A 23506-nucleotide genomic window follows, 5' to 3' on the forward strand; every position below is an offset into this window, starting at 1 on the left:
TCCTAATGGTACAAAGCTCTGATGCCACTAGATATTTTGGAGGCAGAGGCAGGAGAATTGCAAGTTCAAAACCAGACTGAATTACAGAATAACTGCAACAATAGCCTGGACATATCAGCAAGAGCCTGTAGGAAATTTGAAAACAAGTATATAGGCTGCAGATATGGCTGCATGGTAAAGAAGTTGTGTAACATGCACCAGGTACAATGCATGTAGAAATGAATATGGATATAAATGTGGACATAGATAAGCATAGACATATATATATATATACATATATATGCACATACATATACATACACATGCACATATACATATGTATATATATATGTGTGTGTGTGTGTGTGTGTGTGTGTGTATGTGTATCATCCTGCTTCTTCATCTGTCTCTTACATGACACTCAGTTTTCTACTTCAGGAAAATGCTCACCTCTTACATGCAGAATAAACTAAGGGCTGTGATTCCAATCCAAAACCCATATATATATACACATACACACACACACACATGGACACACATATACACACACATATATATATGTGTGTGTGTGTGTGTATGTGTATGTGTATGTATATGTATATATGCTCCTAAATACCAGTCACTGTAATACTGTGCTTACAAAAGGAAGTGTGATTCTGCTCTAAGGAGAGGCAAAGGACAGCACTAAAACTTCATTAATAATTCACTAGTAGGAAAACCAAAAAGGTAGCTGCATTTAGTCAAATATTGCAATGAGAATGTTTATGGCGGGAAACAACTACATTTTCAACGTGTCTCTCTAGAAAACATTCAATACAGTGATTAAAATCCTGAGTGCAACCTGCTAGTATTTATTTACCATCTCAAAGACGGAGGTGTCAGCAGTACTTCACTCACAGGTTTCATTTCTCAACCTGTTCATTTTGTTGTTTTGTTTCCTTCAACAAGTCCATTCAAGAGGAGTAGTCCAAGAAGAATAGTCACTGCTTGAAAGGATGCACCAAGTTCCACTTCCTCTAAGTTTCGGATCCATGCAGCCCTTGTCCCCCATGTCTGTGCTCATCATCCCCTCTTGGTCTAAGTTCCTGAAACTTCTCACTCAACAGTTGTCTCAGAGTCACTGGATTCCCTTCTCAGCTCTCCCATTCTAAAGCAACCTTCTATTGGCTTGCTCAGCTTCCCAAAAGAAAGCCTAGTGCTTGTCAAGGGCTCTATCACAAGGAGGGCGGCACCAACGATAGCAATTAAAGGCGTTTTTGCTAACAGTGCTTTATTGTAGAAAATTCTCACCAGAGGTAATTACCTAAGATACACTATATTTCCCTCTGCTTTAAGGTTAATTTGTTCCTTAATTAATTCCCCTTCTGTTCTATATTTATTAGGGAACTACTCTAATGAGAAAACAAGAGGCTGCCACCCAGACCACTATGCATGGTGTGTGAATTTACAGGGAAAGAATGACCATGGCTGGGAACCATGTTTGTAGTACAGATCTCACTGTATGATGCACACATGGGATGAAAAACAAGGAACCCAGCATTGCTAAGATATTATTAGCAAATGATTTGTGACTAAAGATTACTAAGCAAATTAGTTGAAATAAGACTCTTGACACTTTTAGTTAAACCTGAGCAAAAAACCTTGATTTTTAAAAAAAAAAATAGATTTATTTATTTTGTGTATGTGAGTGCACTGTTGCTCTATTCGGACACATCAGAAGAGGACATTGGATCCCATTACAGATGATCTTGAGTCACTATGTGGTTGCTGAGAATTGATCTCAGGACCTCTGGAAGAGCAGTCAGTGCTCTAAACCACTGAACCATCTCTCCAGTCCCGTAATGATTGTTTTAATGACTCAGTTTCATTTCCACATCACCATTAAGTATGCCCCTTTTTAATAAACCAGTAGAACAAGGTTTGGTATTACAATATAGAAAGTGCCCTTAGCTATTTATCATGATGAAAGACCATTGATTTAATGTAGAATAGGTGTTTTTCCTAATCCCTGGGAAAAATGTAGGTTGAGGGCTAACAGTGTTTTTCCAATTAGTGACTTGGGGGATTTAAGCATAATGTTCCCCCAAACACCTGCAGTTAAACTCTGAGCAAACACTGATACTCCAGGCTGTTTATCAGTAGGACTTCAAACACTAAAATTATAATGTCGCTATTTTTGACAACACCACCTGGCATATAATAGAAATCCCTCTGTTACTAGTGACAAAGTCTTAATTCTTGCCAACTCTTTGACTTCATATCCAACATCGGGAATTGCAGCACAGAAGAAAACACAATAGCAACAATACTTCCCAAAATGATGTTCTAAATATAGATCATATTTTTTTTTGCCAGGTGGTTGGAAGGGCAAAACATTTTGAGATATTTGCCACCAGTAGCTAGCTATAGTTGAATAGGCCAGGTGTGCATCCCAGGGACTAGGCACTGGGCCTACCATTTGGGTAGATGTCACCTGGTTCTCCATGGAATACAAACTGGGCAACTAAACACTCTCAAAGTAGGGAACAGGCAATTGAAAGCATGATGCACAGTTTGTGGAATGTATTCTATAAAAGGCAAGGGTTGGTTGACATTTTTAAATGGACATGCAAATTAACTGTACATTACCTTTGTTTATCACATAGTTTTAAGATATTTCATTTATACCAAATTTGAAACAACATAATGATAAAGGTAGGCTATTGCTACAGAGTGAATTTCGACTGCAAGCATGGGCTTTTTAACACTCCTTAGCAATTCGCTCTACTGTAAAGAACATCTCGTGTACCCTCTCAGGAAGTTAAAATTCTTCAGCCTTCCCTCAGTTTCAAACATCTATCATAACTTACGACCTGCTTCCTTTCAAGTTGGTGGCCAGCCAATGACACAAACTAAAGAATGCTCAGAGTAATAGTATCCACCAATTGAAATAAGTTTTAGGGAAGATATATTTTAACACTTTGATCTTGTTACTTCCATTAAGCTGTTCAGAGTTTCTGCAATTATAGGCCTTCTGGCCTTCAAGAACTCAGTCCACATCAGAACAATTATTCTGTCCAAGTGAGGGCCTTCCCCTAGTGACTTTCAAGTTGGATGCCATCTACAGTGAAGTTTTGAAAACTGTTCTTCACATAATTGCTATACTTAAAATTTTAATTTGTATATCCTAAATAATAACATAGATCAAAATATTCATAGCTGCCTATAAAGCATTTGGCTGTCTGATTGCAACCCCCATGTCTTTACCATCTCCTCTTCTTATGAAGACTGATATTCTGGTGAACTATCTGATATGAATAACACAATACGCACCATCCTCACTATTTGACTTCTCTCTCCTACCTAAAAGCCCATCTCTCTTATGTCTTCCTGGAAACTCCCACTTACTTTTCAAGTTCAGTCTTACATATTATGACCTGCCACATCTCACCTACATGAGATCAGTTGTTCTCCAGTCTGCGCCTTGTGTTTGAATCTCAGAATGTAATCTGTGCTTATTTTTCTTTATTGCCTGGGAGAGAATGACTTCCTTGAGGACAGTGAGGATGTAGGTTTATTTATTTTAGAAAAATCCACATTTCAGAAAAATGCCATGAATAGACACCATCTTTACCACTTTTAAAATAGTTTACACTTAGGCTGGTCCATAAATTAGGACTTTCCATATACTGCTATTTAATCCTTGTGTAACTTCATAAATCTAGAAATTAGTACTATTCCCTCCTTACAATAATGAAACTGGTGCCTAAAGAAAGAAATGATGCTGCCTAAGTCCACATAGCCAGTGAGAGAAGCAGCTGAGACGGGAAGGCTGGTCCAGTCCTGGGTGCTGAACCACTACCCATGTTGCATCCTTTGTGCTAACAACTTTGCTCAAGTAATACACAAAAAAATTCCCTGAATAACACTGTTCTAGACCCTACTAAGAACAATGTGTATACCCCTCTTCCCTGAACTATTGCAGGACCTTGAAAGTAAGCAGTCATCATTTACAAAAATATTAGGGCCAGGCGGTGGTGGTACACGCCTTTAATCCCAGCACTTGGGAGGCAGAGGCAGGCAGATTTCTGAGTTCGAGGCCAGCCTGGTGTACAGAGTGAGTTCCAGGACAGCCAGGGCTATACAGAGAAACCCTGTCTCCAAAAATAAAATAAAAAAAAAATATATATATATATATATATATATATATATATATATTAGGCTATAATCCTCAGTCTACCGAAATTTTTACTTTTTTTTTTTAATTTTTTTATTCGATATAATTTATTTACATTTCAAATGATTTCCCCTTTTCTAGCCCCCCCACTCCCCGAAAGTCCCGTAAGCCCCCTTCTCTTCCCCTGTCCTCCCACCCACCCCTTCCCACTTCCCTGTTCTGGTTTTGCTGAATACTGTTTCACTGAGTCTTTCCAGAACCAGGGGCCACTCCTCCTTTCTTCTTGTACCTCATTTGATGTGTGGATTATGTTTTGGGTATTCCAGTTTTCTAGGTTAATATCCACTTATTAGTGAGTGCATACCATGATTCACCTTTTGAGTCTGGGTTACCTCACTGAGTATGATATTCTCTAGCTCCATCCATTTGCCTAAGAATTTCATGAATTCGTTGTTTCTAATGGCTGAATAGTACTCCATTGTGTAGATATACCACATTTTTTGCATCCACTCTTCTCTTGAGGGATACCTGGGTTCTTTCCAACATCTGGCAATTATAAATAGGGCTGCTATGAACATAGTAGAACATGTATCATTATTACATGGTGGGGAGTCTTCTGGGTATATGCCCAGGAGTGGTATAGCAGGATCTTCTGGAAGTGAGGTGCCCAGTTTTCGGAGGAACCGCCAGACTGATTTCCAGAGTGGTTGTATCAATTTGCAACCCCACCAGCAGTGGAGGAGTGTTCCTCTTTCTCCACACCCTCTCCAACACCTGCTGTCTCCTGAATTTTTAATCTTAGCCATTCTGACTGGTGTAAGATGAAATCTTAATGTTGTTTTGATTTGCATTTCCCTAATGACTAATGAAGTTGAGCATTTTTTAAGATGCTTCTCCGCCATCCGAAGTTCTTCAGGTGAGAATTCTTTGTTTAACTCTGTACCCCATTTTTAATAGGGTTGTTTGGTTTTCTGGAGTCTAACTTCTTGAGTTCTTTATATATATTGGATATTAGCCCTCTATCTGATGTAGGATTGGTGAAGATCTTTTCCCAATTTGTTGGTTGCCGATCTGTCCTCTTGATGGTGCCCTTTGCCTTACAGAAACTCTGTAACCTTATGAGGTCCCATTTGTCAATTCTTGCTCTTAGAGCATACGCTATTGGTGTTCTGTTCAGAAACTTTCTCCCTGTACCGATGTCCTCAAGGGTCTTCCCCAGTTTCTTTTCTATTAGCTTCAGAGTGTCTGGTTTTATGTGGAGGTCCTTGATCCATTTGGAGTTGAGCTTAGTACAAGGAGACAAGGATGGATCAATTCCCATTCTTCTGCATGCTGACCTCCAGTTGAACCAGCACCATTTGTTGAAAAGGCTATCTTTTTTCCATTGGATGTTTTCAGCCTCTTTGTCGAGGATCAAGTGGCCATAGGTGTGTGGGTTCATTTCTGGATCTTCAATCCTGTTCCATTGATCCTCCTGTCTGTCACTGTACCAATACCATGCAGTTTTTAACACTATTGCTCTGTAGTATTGCTTGAGGTCAGGGATACTGATTCCCCCAGATTTTCTTTTGTTGCTGAGAATAGTTTTAGCTATCCTGGGTTTTTTGTTGTTCCAGGTGAATTTGATAATTGCTCTTTCTAACTCTGTGAAGAATTGAGTTGGGATTTTGATGGGTATTGCATTGAATCTGTATAGTTCTTTAGGCAAAATGGCCATTTTAACTATATTGATTCTACCGATCCATGAGCATGGGAGGTTTTCCCATTTTTTGAGGTCTTCTTCCATTTCCTTCTTCAGAGTCTTGAAGTTCTTGTCATACAGATCTTTCACATGTTTGGTAAGAGTCACCCCAAGATACTTTATACTGTTTGAGGCTATTGTGAAGGGGGTCATTTCCCTAATTTCTTTCTCAGCCTGCTTATCCTTTGAGTATAGGAAGGCCACTGATTTGCTTGAGTTGATTTTGTAACCTGCCACTTTGCTGAAGTTGTTTATCAGCTGTAGGAGCTCTCTAGTGGAGTTCTTTGGGTCACTTAGGTAGACGATCATGTCGTCTGCAAATAATGATAGTTTGACTTCCTCCTTTCCAATTTGTATCCCTTTGACCTCCTTATGTTGTCGAATTGCCCGAGCTAGTACCTCAAGTACAATATTGAAAAGATAAGGAGAAAGGGGGCAGCCTTGTCTGGTCCCTGATTTCAGTGGGATTGCTTCAAGTTTCTCTCCGTTTAGTTTGATGCTGGCTACCGGTTTGCTGTATATTGCTTTTACTATGTTTAGGTATGGGCCTTGAATTCCTGTTCTCTCCAAGACTTTAAGCATGAAGGGATGCTGAATTTTGTCAAATGCTTTTTCAGCATCCAATGAAATGACCATGTGGTTTTGTTCTTTGAGTTTGTTTATGTAGTGGATTGTATTGATGGATTTCCGTATATTGAACCAACCCTGCATTCCCGGGATAAAGCCTACTTGATCATGGTGGATGATCGTTTTGATGTGTTCTTGGATTCGGTTGGCAAGAATTTTATTGAGTATTTTTGCATCGATGTTCATAAGGGAAATTGGTCTGAAGTTCTCTTTCTTTGTTGGATCTTTGTGTGGCTTTGGTGTCAGCGTAATTGTGGCTTCGTAGAAGGAATTGGGTAGTGTTCCTTCTGTTTCTATTTTGTGGAATAGTTTGAAGAGTATTGGTGTTAACTCTTCTTTGAAGGTCTGGTAGAATTCTGCACTGAAGCCATCTGGTCCTGTGCTTTTTTTGGTTGGAAGACTTTCTATGACTCCTTCTATTTCTTTAGGCATTATGGGACTGTTTAGATGGTCTAGTTGGTCCTGATTTAATTTTGGTATCTGGTATCTGTCAAGGAAATTGTCCATTTCCTCCAGATTCTCCAGTTGTGTTGAGTACAGGCTCTTGTAGTAGGATCTGATGATTTTTTGGATTTCCTCAGTTTCCGTTGTTATATCTCCCTTTTCATTTCTAAGTTTGTTAATTTGGATACTTTCTCTGTGCCCTTTGGTCAGTCTGGCTAAGGGTTTATCTATCTTGTTGATTTTCTCAAAGAACCAGCTCCTGGTTTTGTTGATTTTTTGTATGGTTCTCTTTGTTTCTACTTGATTGATTTCGGCCCTGAGTTTGATGATTTCCTGCCTTCTACTCCTCCTGGGCGAAGTAGCTTCTTTTTGTTCTAGGGCTTTCAGGTGTGTCATTAAGCTGGTAATGTATGCTCTCTCCATTTTCTTTTTGGAGGCACTCAGGGCTATGAGTTTTCCTCTTAGCACTGCTTTCATTGTGTCCCATAGATTTGGGTATGTTGTGTTTTCGTTTTCATTGTGTTCTAAAAAGTCTTTAATTTCTTTCTTTATTTCTTCCTTGACCAAGGTATCATTGAGTAGAGTATTCTTAAGTTTCCACGTGTATGTGGGTTTTCTGTTGTTTCTGTTGCTATTGAAGACCACTTTTACTCCGTAGTGATCAGATAGGAGGCATGGGATTAGTTCTATCTTCTTATATTTGTTGAGGTCTGTCTTGTGACCAATTATATGGTCGATTTTGGAGAAGGTACCATGAGGTGCTGAGAAAAAGGTATATTCTTTTGTTTTAGGATAGAATGTTCTATATATATCTGTTAAATCTAATTGGTCCAAAGCTTCAATTAGTTTCATTGTGTCCCTGTTTAGTTTCTGTTTCCCTGATCGGTCCATTGAGGAAAGTGCAGTGTTGAAGTCACCCACAATTATTGTGTTAGGTGCAATGTGTGCTTTTAGTTTTAATAAAGTTTCTTTTACGAAAGAGGGTGCCCTTGCATTTGGGGCATAGATGTTCAGGATTGACAGTTCTTCTTTTTGTAGTTTTCCTTTGACCAGCAAGAAGTGTCCCTCAGGGTCTCTTTTGATGACTTTGGGTTGAAAGTCAATTTTATCTGATATTAAAATGGCTACTCCAGCTTGTTTCCTGAGACCATTTGCTTGTAAAATTGTCTTCCAGCCTTTTACTCTAAGGTAGTGTTTGTCTTTGACCCTGAGGTGTGTTTCCTGTAAGCAGCAAAATGTAGGGTCCTGTTTACGTATCCATTCAGTTAGTCTGTGTTTTTTTATTGGGGCATTAAGTCCATTGATGTTAAGAGATATTAAGGAATAGTGATTGTTACTTCCTATCATTTTTGACGTTATTTTTTAAATTTGAATGCTTAACTTCTTTTGGGTTTGATGAAAGGTTACTATCTTGCTTTTTCCAGGGTGAAGTTTCCCTCCTTGTATTGGTGTTGCCCTCCTATTATCCTTTTTAGGGCCGGGTTTGTGGATAGATATTGGGTAAACTTGGTTTTGTCATGAAATATCTTAGTTTCTCCATCTATGGTGATTGAGAGTTTTGCTGGATATAGTAGTTTTGGTTGGCATTTGTGTTCTCTTAGAGTCTGCATGAGATCTGCCCAGGACCTTCTAGCCTTCATAGTCTCAGGTGAAAAGTCTGCTGTGATTCTGATAGGTCTTCCTTTATATGTTACTTGGCCTTTTTCTCTTACTGCCTTTACTATTCTTTCTTTGTTTAGAACATTTGGTGTTTTGATTATTATGTGACGGGAAGTATTTCTGTTCTGGTCCAGTCTGTTTGGAGTTCTGTAGGCTTCTTGTATATTCATGGGCATCTCTCTCTTTAGGTTAGGGAAGTTTTCTTCCATAATTTTATTGAAGATATTTGCTGGCCCTTTAAGTTGTAAATCTTCACTCTCATCTATGCCTATAATCCTTAGGTTTGGTCTTCTCATTGTGTCCTGGATTTCCTGGATATTTTGGGTTACAAGCTTTTTGCATTTTGCATTTTCTTTAACTGTTGAGTCCATGGTTTCTATGGAATCTTCAGCATCTGAGATTCTTTCTTCTATCTCTTGTATTCTGTTGTTGATATTTGTATCTCTGTCCCCTGATTTCTTCCCAAGGCTTTCTATCTCCAAAGTTGTCTCCCTTTGAGTTTTCTTAGTTGTTTCTACTTCTGATTTTAGATCCTGGATGGTTTTGCTTTGCTCCTTCACTTGCATGTTTGTGTTTTCCTGTAATTCTTTAAGAGATTTTTGTGTTTCCTCTTTCATGACCTCAGCCTGTTGACCAAAGTTCTCCTGTATTTCTTTAAGAGATTTTTGTGTTTCGTCTTTCATGACCTCAGCCTGTTGATCAAAGTTCTCCTGTATTTCTTTAAGTGTTTTTTGCATTTCCTCCTTGTTGGCTTTTGTATTCTCCTGGATTTCTTTCAATGATTTTTGTGTTTCCCTTGCAAGGGCTTCTAACTTTTGATCCATTTTCTCCTGAATTTCTTTAAGTGTGTCCTTCATGTGTTCCTGTACCAGCATCATGACCAGTGATTTTAAATCCAAATCTTGTTTTACTGGTGTGATGGGGTATCCAGGACATGTTGGTAGAGGAGAATTGGGTTCAGATGTTGCCATATTGCCTTGATTTCTGTTAGTGACGTTCCTGCGCTTGCCTTTTGCCATCTAGTTCTCACTGGTGTTAGTTTTTCTTGTCAGTGCTGGACTCACCAGTGCAAGCTGCCCCTTCCCAGTTGGCCTCTGGTGCACAGCTTACCTCCTGCGCTGCTTGTAGACAGGGTGCTGCTGCCCAGGCTGTTCAGATCCCAAAGCAGGCACCCAAAGGCTCCCGCTGGGGCCCGCTGGATTCACTGGAGCACACTGACTTCTCCCAGCTGGCCGCCCGGAAACCCAGCTAGCCACTTGCAGGACTTGGATATGTGGTGCTGCCGCCTAGGCTGATCTGGGCAGCAGAACTCCCAACCGGGTTGGTGCACACAAGGCTAGCCTAGCTGCTCAGGCCCTGAGTCTAGGCAAAAGCCTGGCAGGCCAATGTTGGTGCAAAGCTCCCCTCAGCTGTGGGTGTTAATTGGGTGTGTCAGGTGGCTAGGATGGTGGCATGCGCGAGTTCCCTGAGAGTGCTGGGAGAGTCTGCTGGGCTAACAACCTCCTGGCTGGGTCAGCACACAGATGGCCCAACGAGCAGCCCAGAGCCTGGGGGCAGTCCAGGGCCTGACCGTCTGAGACCCCTGCTATGTCCGCCTCGGGCTATGCCTGTTAGCTGGTTTGGTTTTGCCTGCTAGGTCTCTCTGGCTTCCCGTAGGCAAAATGGCGGTGGTGCGCAAACTGGCCCGGATAAACAACCTCCTGGCTGGGTCGGCACACAGATGGCCCACCGAGCAGCCCAGGGCCTGGGGGCAGTCCAGGGCCTGACCGTCTGAGACCCCTGCTATGTCCGCCTTGGGCTATGCCTGTTAGCCGGTTTGGTTTTGCCTGCTAGTCTCCCTGGCTTCCCTTAGGCAAAATGGTGGTGGTGCGCGCGCCGGCCCGGGAGGAAAAAAACCTCCTGGCCGGGTTTGCACCCCGGTGGACCTCCGATCAGCCCAGGGCCTGGGTGCAGGCCAACGCCCGTCGGGCTTAGACCCCCGCGATGTTGGTCTCGGGTTATATTTGCATACCTCAGTCTGATTTCTCTGGCGACCGAGAACCAATATGGAGCCCTGGTAACTGACTGGCGGGAGGCAGAGTTCTCGAAATTTTTACTTTTGATTAACAACCAGAAACAGTAATAATAACAAATTGTAAATGATGGAATCTTTGCAATACCAGGACATGTTGGTAGAGGAGAATTGGGTTCAGATGTTGCCATATTGCCTTGATTGTATACAAGTAACTTCAGAGGCTTGGTGAAAATATAGCTTAAGTTAACTTGGAACTATGTTAAATCTTCAAAAGACATTCCCCAAAATCAATCCCTAAGGCACTAAAGGATGCTTCTGACATGTCCTTTGGTGTTGAGTAACCTGCAAGTGCTTTGTAAGTGTAACTGTTCAGCATAAACACTAGATAAATACCACAGAGTCCTTATTGCTGTATGGAACTGAATCCAATTCAGCTTCATGACTTCCCTTGAAAATTAACTCATGGAAAGAAGGGGTATCAAAGACAGATTCAGTGATTCTCTGGGTAAAATGGCTTCTTCTTCTTCTTCTTCTTCTTCTTCTTCTTCTGCTGCTGCTGCTGCTGCTGCTGCTGCTGCTGCTGCTGCTTCTGCTTCTGCTTCTTCTTTGCTTCTTCCTTTTTTAATTACAGAGCAATCAGCTAAGTCTAAGTAGAAAATAATTCCTAAGATAGGTCTATGAAGAGAAGGGAAGGAGACAGACACTGCAGTGTGGAGCGGCAGTGTCACAGCAGAACTCCTGGCCTGCTTTCTGATGTCTGTCCTTTGAAATAACAGGACTCAGAGACTCCTTCTTAACCTGCACATCTTTGCAGTCTGATCGATCAGCCATGAGAACAGGGAACCAGATAAGCTTCACGACTAATCAATCCCTTGTTTCCAAAGGAGGACAGAAAAAGCAGATGATGGTCCAGACTGCAGACCACAGGTGCTTGGTGGGATGGATCCAAAGGAAACTAGGATAGAAATGAGGAAAGCCAGGGCATCCTTGAGGGACTTTTTCTTGAGATTTCCAAGGATCATCATTGGGGCTATGTCAAGATGGAAAGCAGCAAAAAGCATCTCTGACTCTTCTGTTTTCAAAGCCCCTGGAATATAAGCACAGGTGACTTTCAGATTATACTGAGCAGACTGCCATTTACTCTACTATTACCATATTGTATAATTTCCTAAATTTAAATTAACTCTTGCAGTTTTATAGTGTTTTACCCCCTGGGGGGGGTCATGTTTCCAGATGTGCTGCAGCTAAAGAAAAAAACATGACTAATCCCTTTTTGCAGTAACAATGTGATTGGCATTCTTTATGGACAGATAACTCATGTGATAGGAACAGCTTGAGTTCCTCAGGCAGTTTCTCAACTACAAGCCACCTCCAGTTCTAGTTTAAAATACAAGCCAATCTGGTATTTTGTACAGCTAATAGTTTAATTTCATCTGTCTGAAGAGGAAGAGCACGGGGTTTTCTTAGCCTCACGATTTCTGGAACTTCTTCACCTGGTAACTAGGTTGTAAGCTAGCAGACGGTTCAAAGTTCAGTCCTCAGTGGCTTATATATAAGCATTTAATTAAAAGGACTAAATAAAAATTCAGCTCTGCATGCATTACAGAACAATTAAAGGTGTAGGCTTATTCTTAGAAAACAACCCCAAAGAGATGTGGACTTTGAACTGCACAGAACAAAAGGCAAAGCTACCGAGATTATTATGTTAGGTCCCCAGATCCTGGAGGCAGCAGCGATGCTTTCTTTTTCGAATGCATATAGCTCAGGCCTACAAATAGCATCTTTCTTGGAAGTGTCTGGTGCCTCTTTCCATCTGGAATTTTGTAACTAAGCATAGGTCCACGTAAAAGCCAGTTGCTATTGCTCCCTTTAATACATGAGCACAGATTCAGAAGCCAATGTTATAAAAATTCTGAAAATAACTCTCATGGAGGAAAACCACATTCGTGGGTACTTACTTATAACAGGCTCTAAAAGTGCATGGCTTTTTCAGTTTTTGTTTGAGTTTTTGGTTCTTTTTTTTTTTCTTTCCAAAATGACATTGTGTCAAGCAGAAAGCCTAAAGCTCAGGTGTGAAATGGACACATCAGGGAGAGCCTGAGCAAAAGACATGACATGGGGGCCACAGGGGACTCTGACAAGTTCCAATTGACATTCTCTTTTTTCACAACATAAAAAGAATGGTAGATATCCCGAGTCCTTCCCAGAGTTGATATTCTTTTGTTCTTCATGATCAAAGAGTCACCAAAATCAAGGCTGCCACCTAGAATAATCTGAGGGTGAAAACTGTCAAGGAATACAATTCCCAAATAAATTAACAAAAGCTTGTAATTTCTTACATTCTTGATTTAAAAGTAAGTGTTAATACATTTGTGGCTGTCTAGGCTACAGTTAAAACCTAATTCCTAAATAAATTCAAGACACCAAAAAATGTATACCCCGAGTAACTTTGCATATGAAATTACTATGAGGCAGCTGCATGGTCCAGAGAATAGAGACTTGTCACCACCAAGCCTGCCACTCTGACTTTGATCCCCAGATTCAAACACCATGAAAGGGGAAAACAAACTTCTACAAATTGTCCTCTGACCTCATGCTCATATTGTGGCATGTGCACTCATGCCAATGTACACGCATAAGCACACGTATACATGCACACACCAACAGACAATAAATAAATACATGAAAACAGTAATTATATATTGCATTTTTCTGATGATAACAAGTGTTTGAATATATATAGTACGTTTCCATAATTAGAATTGATTATAGGGAAAGCAAAATTTTATATGTTCCCACAGTAAGAACAATAAATGAGCAACTGATGTGACTGGTTTGATATCTGTCCACAATGCATTTGTCACAAGAGAAAGCCTACCTTGTCTGAAGACCTTGAGAACAATGCATTTGGTGGTACTTAGTTTTATGTTTATTTGAGGCCAACTTAAATATATATATATGGTTTGATTAATCAAACTTCATAAGGGCCTTAATTTGTTTTATAGTCTTTATGGAATTTGTGGAATGGCAAGCACAACTGATATAGAATGGGTTTTCTTTTGCCTGTTCATGCAAATATTATTTGGATAAACTGATTTTAATGGCACAAAAATCTTGACTGAGGATCCCTAAATCTCTAAATGAATTGCCTATGTATTATTCCATTTTGATGAAAAACTGAACACAAGTAGTAAAGAACTCACATTGCACAACAAATTGATTATGGTGCTTGTTGGTAGTTTTACATTTTTCAGTTTGCCTCTTCCACAGACACCTATCTCTTAGAAAAGGTGATAAGGTAGAGCAGAAAATTACCCATTCACTCATTAGTTGATTAGATTAACAAACATATTGATTCATCCCAAGAACTGAGAGGCATTGAGGAAAGAGTAACAGAGATTAAGGGTGCATACTTCCTGGTCCAAAAGTTTCATAAATAACATAGAAATTAGCATGTGTTTCTGTTGTGATATTTACAAGCTGAAGATATCATCCTCTAGGCAAAAATTTCCCAGTAGCTTAAAGAAAAAAATCTTTCTTATAGAAGCTGGTCAGTCCACAAACAGTTGTTTATGAGGCTACTTCAAAGTGTGGCCAGATAACTATAAAAGAATGTTCTTGCTTACAAGGAATGATTGTTCATGCTTCTCAAATAAAGGAGTTTAGAGGCTAAGAAAGAGAAATGGACAAGCACAATATATTAGGTCATTGCAGCACTGAATTGGAAACTATAGGCAATGAACTTGGCATGCAGAATCAACTGAGTCAATCTGGAATGATAGAGTATAGTGAGAGGTCTCAGATTCCAAGGTCAAATTCAGCATCCAATATCTATTAACATACCACACCTCAATTCTTCAATATATATAATGGTATGATGGCCTTTTCTACCCCACAAAATTATTGTGAAGATTACGAGACAATATACCACCACAACAAAGGCCAGCATGACACATGAACCCTAATGGTGCAGTAGTAGCAGACATATCTTGGCAATAACAAACAGCGGTGTAATTGGACTTAAGACACACTCAATAAACCTAGCCATTTACTCAGGGCAAGTGAAGTCATGGATTTTGGAGGAGAAGCTCCAGCCACCACTACATGAAACCTGTGTAATCCCTGAATATATTCCAAACTATAGTCCTTATACACCGAGATGAGTGTGTTCCTCAGCCCTCATCAAAGCACGCTCTGCAACAGACCACTGAAGAAAATAGCAACAAATCAAATGCAGAGTCATTTTGTTCCAATGGATACATCAACACAACTTTCCCACATCTAAAGCTTAGAGCCCTTTGTGAAAGAAGAGACAGAAGGATTGTAAGAACCAGAGGATCAGCTTTCTGTGAGATCAGGTCTCCTAGTAATGTCAGAAGCTCCATCACAAAGTCTCATTCATCAACATGACTGCCCAGATATGAGCTGAAGAAAGACAATAATAAACCTGCCATGTTCATGGGGCAAAATCTACAAGGCCCTCAACCATACACCAATAACTACGGGCAACTGAGGAATGCCGGAGTGGGACAATTAGGCTTCTCTGGAGAAGAACCTGCCAATTAGTTAAATGTACCTACAAGAAACATTAACCAGACTGAGCAGGTAACAGTTAGGAATACATACATATAAACATATATACGTGTGTGCGTGTGTGTGCGTGCACACACACACACACACACACGCACACACATGCAATAACAATTGATGAAAAGGGAGGCCATGAATTTGAAAGGGAACAAGAAGGAACATATGTAAGAGCTTGAAAAGAGGACAGGGAAAGAGAAATGCTGTAGTTACATTAGAATCTCAAAAAAAATAATAATAAGAAGAAAAAGTGATAATACATCTCCAATGGGACAAGAGGTTGGACAAAATATCAGGACTGTTAAATGTATTATGGATCCCAAGACATTTCTAACACTAAGTGTTTGAAAACGGGCTCCTCTATGTCCACTTTTGAAGAACTCTGAACTGAGTGTCAAGTGGAGGAAGCACTCACTACTCACTCTATGACACTTCAGCCCGTGTGGATGGCAACCTTCGACTTTTATTTTGTAGTTTTATTTTTCCCAGTTCTCATAAGGAAGCGTGACTTGTGTCATTTAAACTTAAACCCAGAAGCTTACATCTCAGCTGATGTGATGTCACCTTGCTGGCAGAAAGGGAGCCTTGTCCTCCTCTGAGTGTGGGCTCCATCGTAGCTCTTCTCTTCTGTGGCACTGTACATTTTGGAAAGTCGCTTCCCCTTGTGAATGTCAGTGTAGATCACCTTTATTAGGCCTTAAAGCACTAGAAGTCCAATGATCCTGCAGCTTGTTTTTATTTTTCCAAGAGTATTGACGACAAATTTATTCTTATTTGGCTTCTATATCCACAGTTTCTTCCAAGCTGCTCGCAGCTAGGCATGGTGATGCATACTAGCGTCCAGTTCTCCTGAGCCTGAGGCTGAAGGATCATTAACTCAAAGATAGCCTAGTGACATAGCAAGTCGAGGTCAGTTTGATACACACAGAGACAACCTGTACCTCCCCATGCCCACAAAATCTGCTTTGAGTATATTTTAAAGTTTTGCTGTTTTTTTTTTAATCCAACTCTGTTCCTTATTCACAAGACCCCAGGTAACATCATTAATGTTCGCTTGGAGTCCTGATCCTCCATGGTTCTCCAGACAACAATTCTTCTTTAAAAGGTTTAGCTGATGCTGAAAGTGAAATGTGCTCTTACTGAGCTCATCCGGACTCTTAGTAGTTGCTTCATTCATGCCTAAGTGTTTGCACCATGTCTGTTAGAAAGCCAGGAACTCGGAAAGTGCCAAGACCATGCCTGTTATCTTATGTCTGCTTTTCTTTTGTTTCCTGAATTTGCCCTTTTCCTTCTTCGTTCACACTTTAACCTTCCCACTATTCATTTGTTAAAATGACTCTGCAATTTAATCTTCATTTTCCAGAATTCATTGATAACCGTAAACTGAATATGCTTTTATGAGCTTTTCTTTCTTTCTGGAGAGATTTGGTGTAAGATAAGTTTTTCATATTACTTTCATTTGTATCACCATTTCCACATCAGAATACATCCTTACTGAGAAGGGGGAAATAATGTTGTCCTGTTGTTATCTTCTCTAAAGACAGGACTCTCTATGAAGCCCATGCAGACCTCAAGTTCCCCATTCTTCTGCCTTAGCTAGCCCAGGTTTTAAGATTACAGGTGTCTATCACCATGACCAACTATGATTTTCTATGTTTATGGAGTCAACGTCTCCAGCCATTAGCTCTGTTTCCACCAACCCCATCTTCTTGTGAAATACAAGTCAAGGCAAAATAAAGACAATAACATACTATGCTTCCATTCCCATATCCCATTCTGTACTGTCTGCAGTGCTCATGAGTTCACAGACAGCTTCACACTGAGCACAGAGATGCTCCCGATATATCAAGTTCACTCATCCCTTAACCCACAGTTCCTCCAGTGCTTTCCATTAACCAGTGTAGTTTGGGGGGGTTGTCTTCTCTCTCTTACTGAGACTATATTATATGAATTATTTTTAAATCCTTCGTCTGCTCTTAAACTTATCACTTACATAATCTCTACCTTTGCAAAGTACATATATTTTATAAAAAAAAATGCTTCTATCTAAAACATATAACTAGGTCTTGGTTTTCTTTCTTCCTCTTCTACTAATAACATAACTGGGTAACTCTCTTCCTAATTTTATACCACTTTCCCATCCTTAGATGATTCTTCCTTTATCATTCAAAATGATGTCCAGTGTAGGAGTTTTTCTTACTTTATGCTTTCTCAAAAAAAACCATATGGCCAGTTAGCAAGGCAGGAATGTTTTAAAATGCCCAATTATAGACAAATAAGACAGAGAACTTAGCAGACGACTACCTGGGCATCTCCCAGCCCCAAATTTAAATTTTACATTTACAAAACTCTCAAAAGTCTAGGAAGATAGGTCAGTGGATAAAGTGCTTCCTGCAAAAGCACAAAGACCTGAAGTTGGATCCTCAGACTCCTCATAAAACTACATAAGGTCGCACATGTCTGTGATGCCAGTTCTCTTATACCAGGATATAAGGTAATAACTGGAAGAACCTCCAGAAGGCTGCTGTACGTAGAGGCAGAGGGTGAGCAGTGTCCCCTGAGTTCTCCCTGTCCCTTCACTTATATTCTGGGGCAGGCACGTATTTGCATTCACACAGGAACATGCACATACAAAGATAACTCCTCCTGACACCAACTAGATAGTATTTGATACACACCAAACACTTGATACATTCTTCTCTTGTGTTCTCCATGGCTGAATGTCTCCACATTCCAAGCCTCAAATTGATGACCACACAAGAGAGGTAAAGCGCAAGGCAGAAGATAACCGTGGTATTGGCAGTCAAATGCCTAGTATTGCATTTTGATTTTCTTCCACACTTTTAATTGCAAAAACTATGAAAAGGTTTCATGAATTCATAGAATTCAGCTTTACATGTTGAAATGAAGATAACATCTACCTCAAAAGGTCCTTGTAAATAACAAAAAAGAAAATACATGTGCAGATTTAGACACACACACACAATTATTTTTTTAATTAATTTATTTATTTATTTTTATTTACATTGCAAATGATTTCCCCTTTTCTGGGTCCCCACTCCCCACAAGTCCCATAAACCCTCTTCCATCCCCCTATTCTTCCATCTACCCCTTCCCACTTCCCTGTTCTGGAATTCCCCTATACTCTTGCACTGAGTCTTTCCAGAACCAGGGCCCACTCCTCCATTCTTTTTGGACATCATTTAATTTGTGGATTATGTCCTGGGTATTCAAAGTTTCTAGGCTAATATCCACTTATCAGTGAGTGCATACCATGATTGATCTTTTGAGACTGGGTTACCTCACTTAGTATGATGTTCTCCAGCTCCATCCATTTGTCTAAGAATTTCATGAATTCATTGTTTCTAATGGCTGAATAGTACTCCATTGTATAAATATACCACATTTTTTGTATCCATTCCTCCGTTGAAGGACATCTAGGTTCTTTCCAGCTTCTGGCTATTACAAATAGGGCTGCTATGAACATAGTGGAGCATGTGTCCTTATTGCATGCTGAAGAATCCTCTGGATATATGCCCAGTAGCACACACACAATTATTACAAATAGTAACTGATGTTATAAGAAAATGGATCCATTAAAAATGCACAAACCAATGTATGACTGTTGTTCTCTAGAAATCACACTAGACTGAAGGAGTAAGGAGAAAGGGACGAGATTAGCAATCTGCCCTCTGTGGTATGTACTTATTAATTCAGAACAATTATAACTAAGGAAACTAAATTTAAAAGAACAATTTTCTAAAATAAGAGTGTTTCAGTATTTTACCCTAGCATTAATTTGTTGTAAATGTGTTTATAATGCAACTCAGAATTTCATTACTTTATATGATCGCTCCATGCTGTTCAATATAGACAATACAGTTGACATTGTACTTCTGAGAGTTCTATCCTTGTGTCTTAACTCTGCAACTATGCTTCCTTTTCCTAGAGTTAGCTGTAGCTCTCTAAACTAAATACAGATGCACATTGGCATGTAGAGCCATTGTAAAAATAATGGCAATAATCAGTAGTTTATTTGAGTCCACCACCTTTCCAAACAGCTCCCTGTACATCTTCCCAGCACAGAGAATGTTCATGTAGCTATCATGTTGGAGCTAACTCATCCTCCTGTGCAGCTCTTCTTGACTGTAAGTTGTCCTCAGACATTCTGAAACAGCAAACTTAAAGCCACGGTCCAGCAGTCAAAGGCCAAGAAAAAACTTTTTCTTAATCACTTCCTTACCCTTTTGGGAAAAAATTTCAACAGCTTAGGAGCTGTGGTTCTTCACTTCCAGGAAATAATGCCACTGGGCATTCTTTAATGCCTCCCTAGACAGGACAGGTTCTGGTGACTCCAACTTGAGGTTGAGGAAAGTATTCCATCAATAAGAAGTGGCCTTTCTGGTGCTATCCAGAAACTTCACAATCGGGTCTCTGTACAGAAAAAGATTGCATTACCACAGTTGTCGTAGTACCACATATGTCCAGTGGAAGTCTGGTACTAAGAGTGATGGCAGTATTGGTTCAGGGCCACCTGCCCAACAAAAAGTATTCCTGTGCTCTGATCAGCCAGCGCGGGCAAGCCTTTCTGTACAGAAGTTTCCAGTCCTTAGCAGAGAAGACTGCACTTGACCTACTCATCCAACCATTTGCCTTCTCTTGAGGTTCTAATTTTTCACTATTTGATGTGCCAGATGTCAGACTTTTCCAGCTGTCCAATAGAAGTTAAGTGAGAGTTACTGGAACTGGAAACTATGTCTGATAGCCCTGACTCTATCAGGGTTATTTTTGATAGCAAGCCAGATCTCTAACAACATGCTGTGTGACTGTGTATGAGCCTGGTTGTTGGTTTCCCTTCTGCGTGAAATGAGGATTAATCAGGACTCAGATATCCATTGTGTCGTGTTACTTGTGTTGTGTTCAGAATGGCCTATTTCAAGCTGATATCCCTGCATGTCGTATGTAAACACAAAACTACAGTTGCTAGAAGAAAAACTTTCAAAGTACCTAAGCTTACTCCAACATATAGTTTTCTGAAATGGTCAACTTGTTTTATTAAAGTTGACACAGGATTATGTAATTTAAAGTCAGTAAAGACAGACCTTTTAAAAGCTAGAAAGAATAAAAACAAAATTTATTTATGTGTTTATGTATGTATGTATGTATTTATGTATGTATGTATTTACTTACTTATTTTCAAGACAGGGTTTCTCTGTATGTGGCACTGGCTGTCCTGGAACTCATTCTGTAGACCGGGCTGGCCTCCAGCTGAAGACATATGCCTGCCTCTGCCTCCCTAGTGCTGAGATTAAAGGCATCAACCACCACCACCTAGCTAAAAGCAAATTTCTTACTAGATATGAATGTATTCTATTTTGATATGTGTAACAATATATATTTTCAAAATATTTCATGCAGCATTTTTTGATAAACTAGGGCCACTTCCTCTTTTGTCCTATAATAAATAACAATAGCAGAATGTTGACAACTTATTAAAAATATTAAATTTTTTGCTCAGTATAGGCTTAAAATACGTCAAAGCACTCAATCATTGTTAGCAATGTCATCAGTACCTCTTTATTTAAATTTTAATTAAAAATACCATAAAAAGAGAATCTCTGCATGCTTTCCTCTTACGAATTTTAGGAAAAAACAAGGCAAAGGAAAAGTTACTGTAATTTCAGAAGTTTATCAAATTATACACCTAAAATTTTGAATGATCTGTATAGAATTTAAGTAGAATGTTTTTTTTTTCTTAACCTAGATAATAAATGTCTAATTTGGATTGTCCATGTGGCACTCAGTTCCCAAATTAAACTCTTTCAGAGACTGCCATTTTTAGCGAAAGAGGGGGAAGTGAGAATTAAACACCCGGGCTCTTTCTATACAACCACAGCCAAGTTGTCTGAAAACCGAATTTGGCCACTTCACTGTAGTTCATTGTCTACTGAGCTATAGCAGGACCCCGGGAACTTAAAGCGACCACGTTCAGAGCCACTGAGCAGATTTCATTAGTCTAGAGTCTAGCACAGACCTTAAGAAGGTCCAGCCACGGTGGCTTCCCATTTTCCATCATGCTCTTCTCCAAAACAAACACTGCCTACTTTGGACCTGTCTGCCCCCTATATCTAAACACGGTACCCAGGAAAGTATCTGGTAAAGGTCTCAAGAAGTGACCTCTACTCGAAAAGGAAGCTAGTAACAGACGTGAATGGTGTAACAATTTCTTGCACATAGTCATTTGCTTCTTAGTTTTTAAACCGGCGCCTCTCTTTTCTCCCTGCTCAGGTGGCAAACCTGCTGAGGCTCTTCCAGATCCCTCAGATAAGCTACGCCTCCACCAGCGCCAAGCTCAGCGACAAGTCGCGCTATGATTACTTTGCCAGGACCGTGCCCCCTGACTTCTACCAGGCCAAAGCTATGGCCGAGATCTTGCGCTTCTTCAACTGGACCTATGTGTCCACTGTTGCCTCTGAGGGTGACTATGGGGAGACAGGGATTGAGGCCTTCGAGCAGGAAGCACGGCTGCGCAACATCTGCATCGCCACTGCTGAAAAGGTGGGCCGCTCCAACATCCGCAAGTCCTATGACAGCGTGATCCGTGAGCTCCTGCAGAAACCGAATGCCCGGGTTGTGGTCCTGTTCATGCGCAGTGATGACTCACGAGAGCTGATCGCTGCAGCCAGTCGCGTGAATGCCTCCTTCACCTGGGTGGCCAGCGATGGCTGGGGTGCACAGGAGAGCATCGTCAAGGGCAGTGAGCACGTCGCCTATGGCGCCATCACCCTAGAGCTGGCATCCCATCCTGTTCGCCAGTTTGATCGCTACTTCCAGAGCCTCAACCCCTACAACAATCATCGTAACCCCTGGTTCCGAGACTTCTGGGAGCAGAAGTTCCAGTGTAGCCTCCAGAACAAGAAAAACCACCGACGGGTTTGTGACAAGCACCTGGCCATTGACAGCAGCAACTATGAGCAAGAATCCAAGATCATGTTTGTGGTGAATGCAGTTTATGCCATGGCGCATGCGCTGCACAAAATGCAGCGCACCCTCTGTCCCAACACCACCAAACTCTGTGACGCAATGAAGATCCTGGATGGAAAGAAATTGTACAAGGATTATTTGCTGAAAATCAACTTCACAGGTAAGCAATGAGCCTTTGTCTTCTGTGACATGAACAAGTGGACTCAGCCAGGAGCCAAAGGCTCTGCTCCTAAACAGACATCCTGGCTTTAGAAGTTTAGAGCCACACAAAAGGGGGTTCATAATCTTTAAGATGCCGAGACGTGATGCAATGATAGCTCTTTGGTAGTCTTGTTCATTTTTGACGAATATGTTGGCTACTACGCTACATGAATTTGAAAGGCCCCTAGGCTGTCTTGATGGCCCCGCTGCGGCAGCCGCCGGGAAGGGGCCACGCTACATTGACTCTCTTTTCTCTTAGCTGCAGGATATGACACATATGATAGGGGCATTTAATCTTCTGCTGCGGGATTGGCAACTGTCTAAAGGACGTGAATTCTAAGCTCTCCGTGTGAGGGATCTGAGCAAAAGAATCTCATAACTGTCACAGTGGGTGAGAAAAAGTCACTTTTTTCCCAGAGCCTAATTAGGGACAGAATAGGAAAAGCAACCAGACCATGGTGAGTCCCAAGAAGCTCTGCGATTTATTTATTCTGCTATATAGAAATATTCCCTTGGGGTTTTTAGAAGTTGTGGGTTCTCTCAAATTATATTACAAAATGCAACTTTCTCTGTGATCCTTAAGAGAAACCAATTGAAGACTGAAGTCATTCTAGCCAGAAGTAACTACACAAGCGCTTCCAACATGAATTCTGCTCTCCTTTAACCTACTTCCAAATATGACATAAATATTTCCAAAATACAGTTTTGCATTATTAACATATTAAACACACAGACTTTAGGTTTGCATTTTCACATGTGGTATCAACTCAGTAGCACAGTCTATGGCTCTCAAGACTTAAAGCCAAATCATAAAATTGTTAGCAGCATTTATTATAGTCATCCAAGGTATTTATATGCCTACACTATTTAACGTTTCCTATGTCACTGAGTGATGATTCTGGTCTGCACAGTCAATTTCAGTTCTTCTCCCTGGATCTGGAAGCTTATATGCTTAAATCGCATGATCTGGAGCAACAGGAATTCTCGCATCTCTTTTGCAGGTGGTCACCCAGGACTCAAACACTCTGCAACATTGCTGGGTGTAGGGAGGGAGGGAGGACCCACAGTCAGCGGCTTCTGTTCCAAAATTCCCATACACTTCACGGCAGCCTTG

At 40.5% G+C, this 23506-nt stretch overlaps 1 protein-coding gene across 1 annotated transcript in view; it reads left to right on the forward strand.

The window, feature by feature from the left end:
- Window positions 1-23506, forward strand: part of Grm3 (glutamate metabotropic receptor 3) — a 102074-nt gene that overhangs the window by 5773 nt on the left and 72795 nt on the right. The window contains exon 2 of the mRNA XM_052172405.1: window positions 21496-22351. Coding sequence (XP_052028365.1) covers window positions 21496-22351 — 856 coding nt within the window. The remainder of the gene's footprint in view (window positions 1-21495; window positions 22352-23506) is intronic.

The sequence above is a fragment of the Apodemus sylvaticus genome, chromosome 2, assembly GCF_947179515.1.
Source record: "Apodemus sylvaticus chromosome 2, mApoSyl1.1, whole genome shotgun sequence".
NCBI classification, from domain to species: Eukaryota; Metazoa; Chordata; class Mammalia; order Rodentia; family Muridae; genus Apodemus; species Apodemus sylvaticus.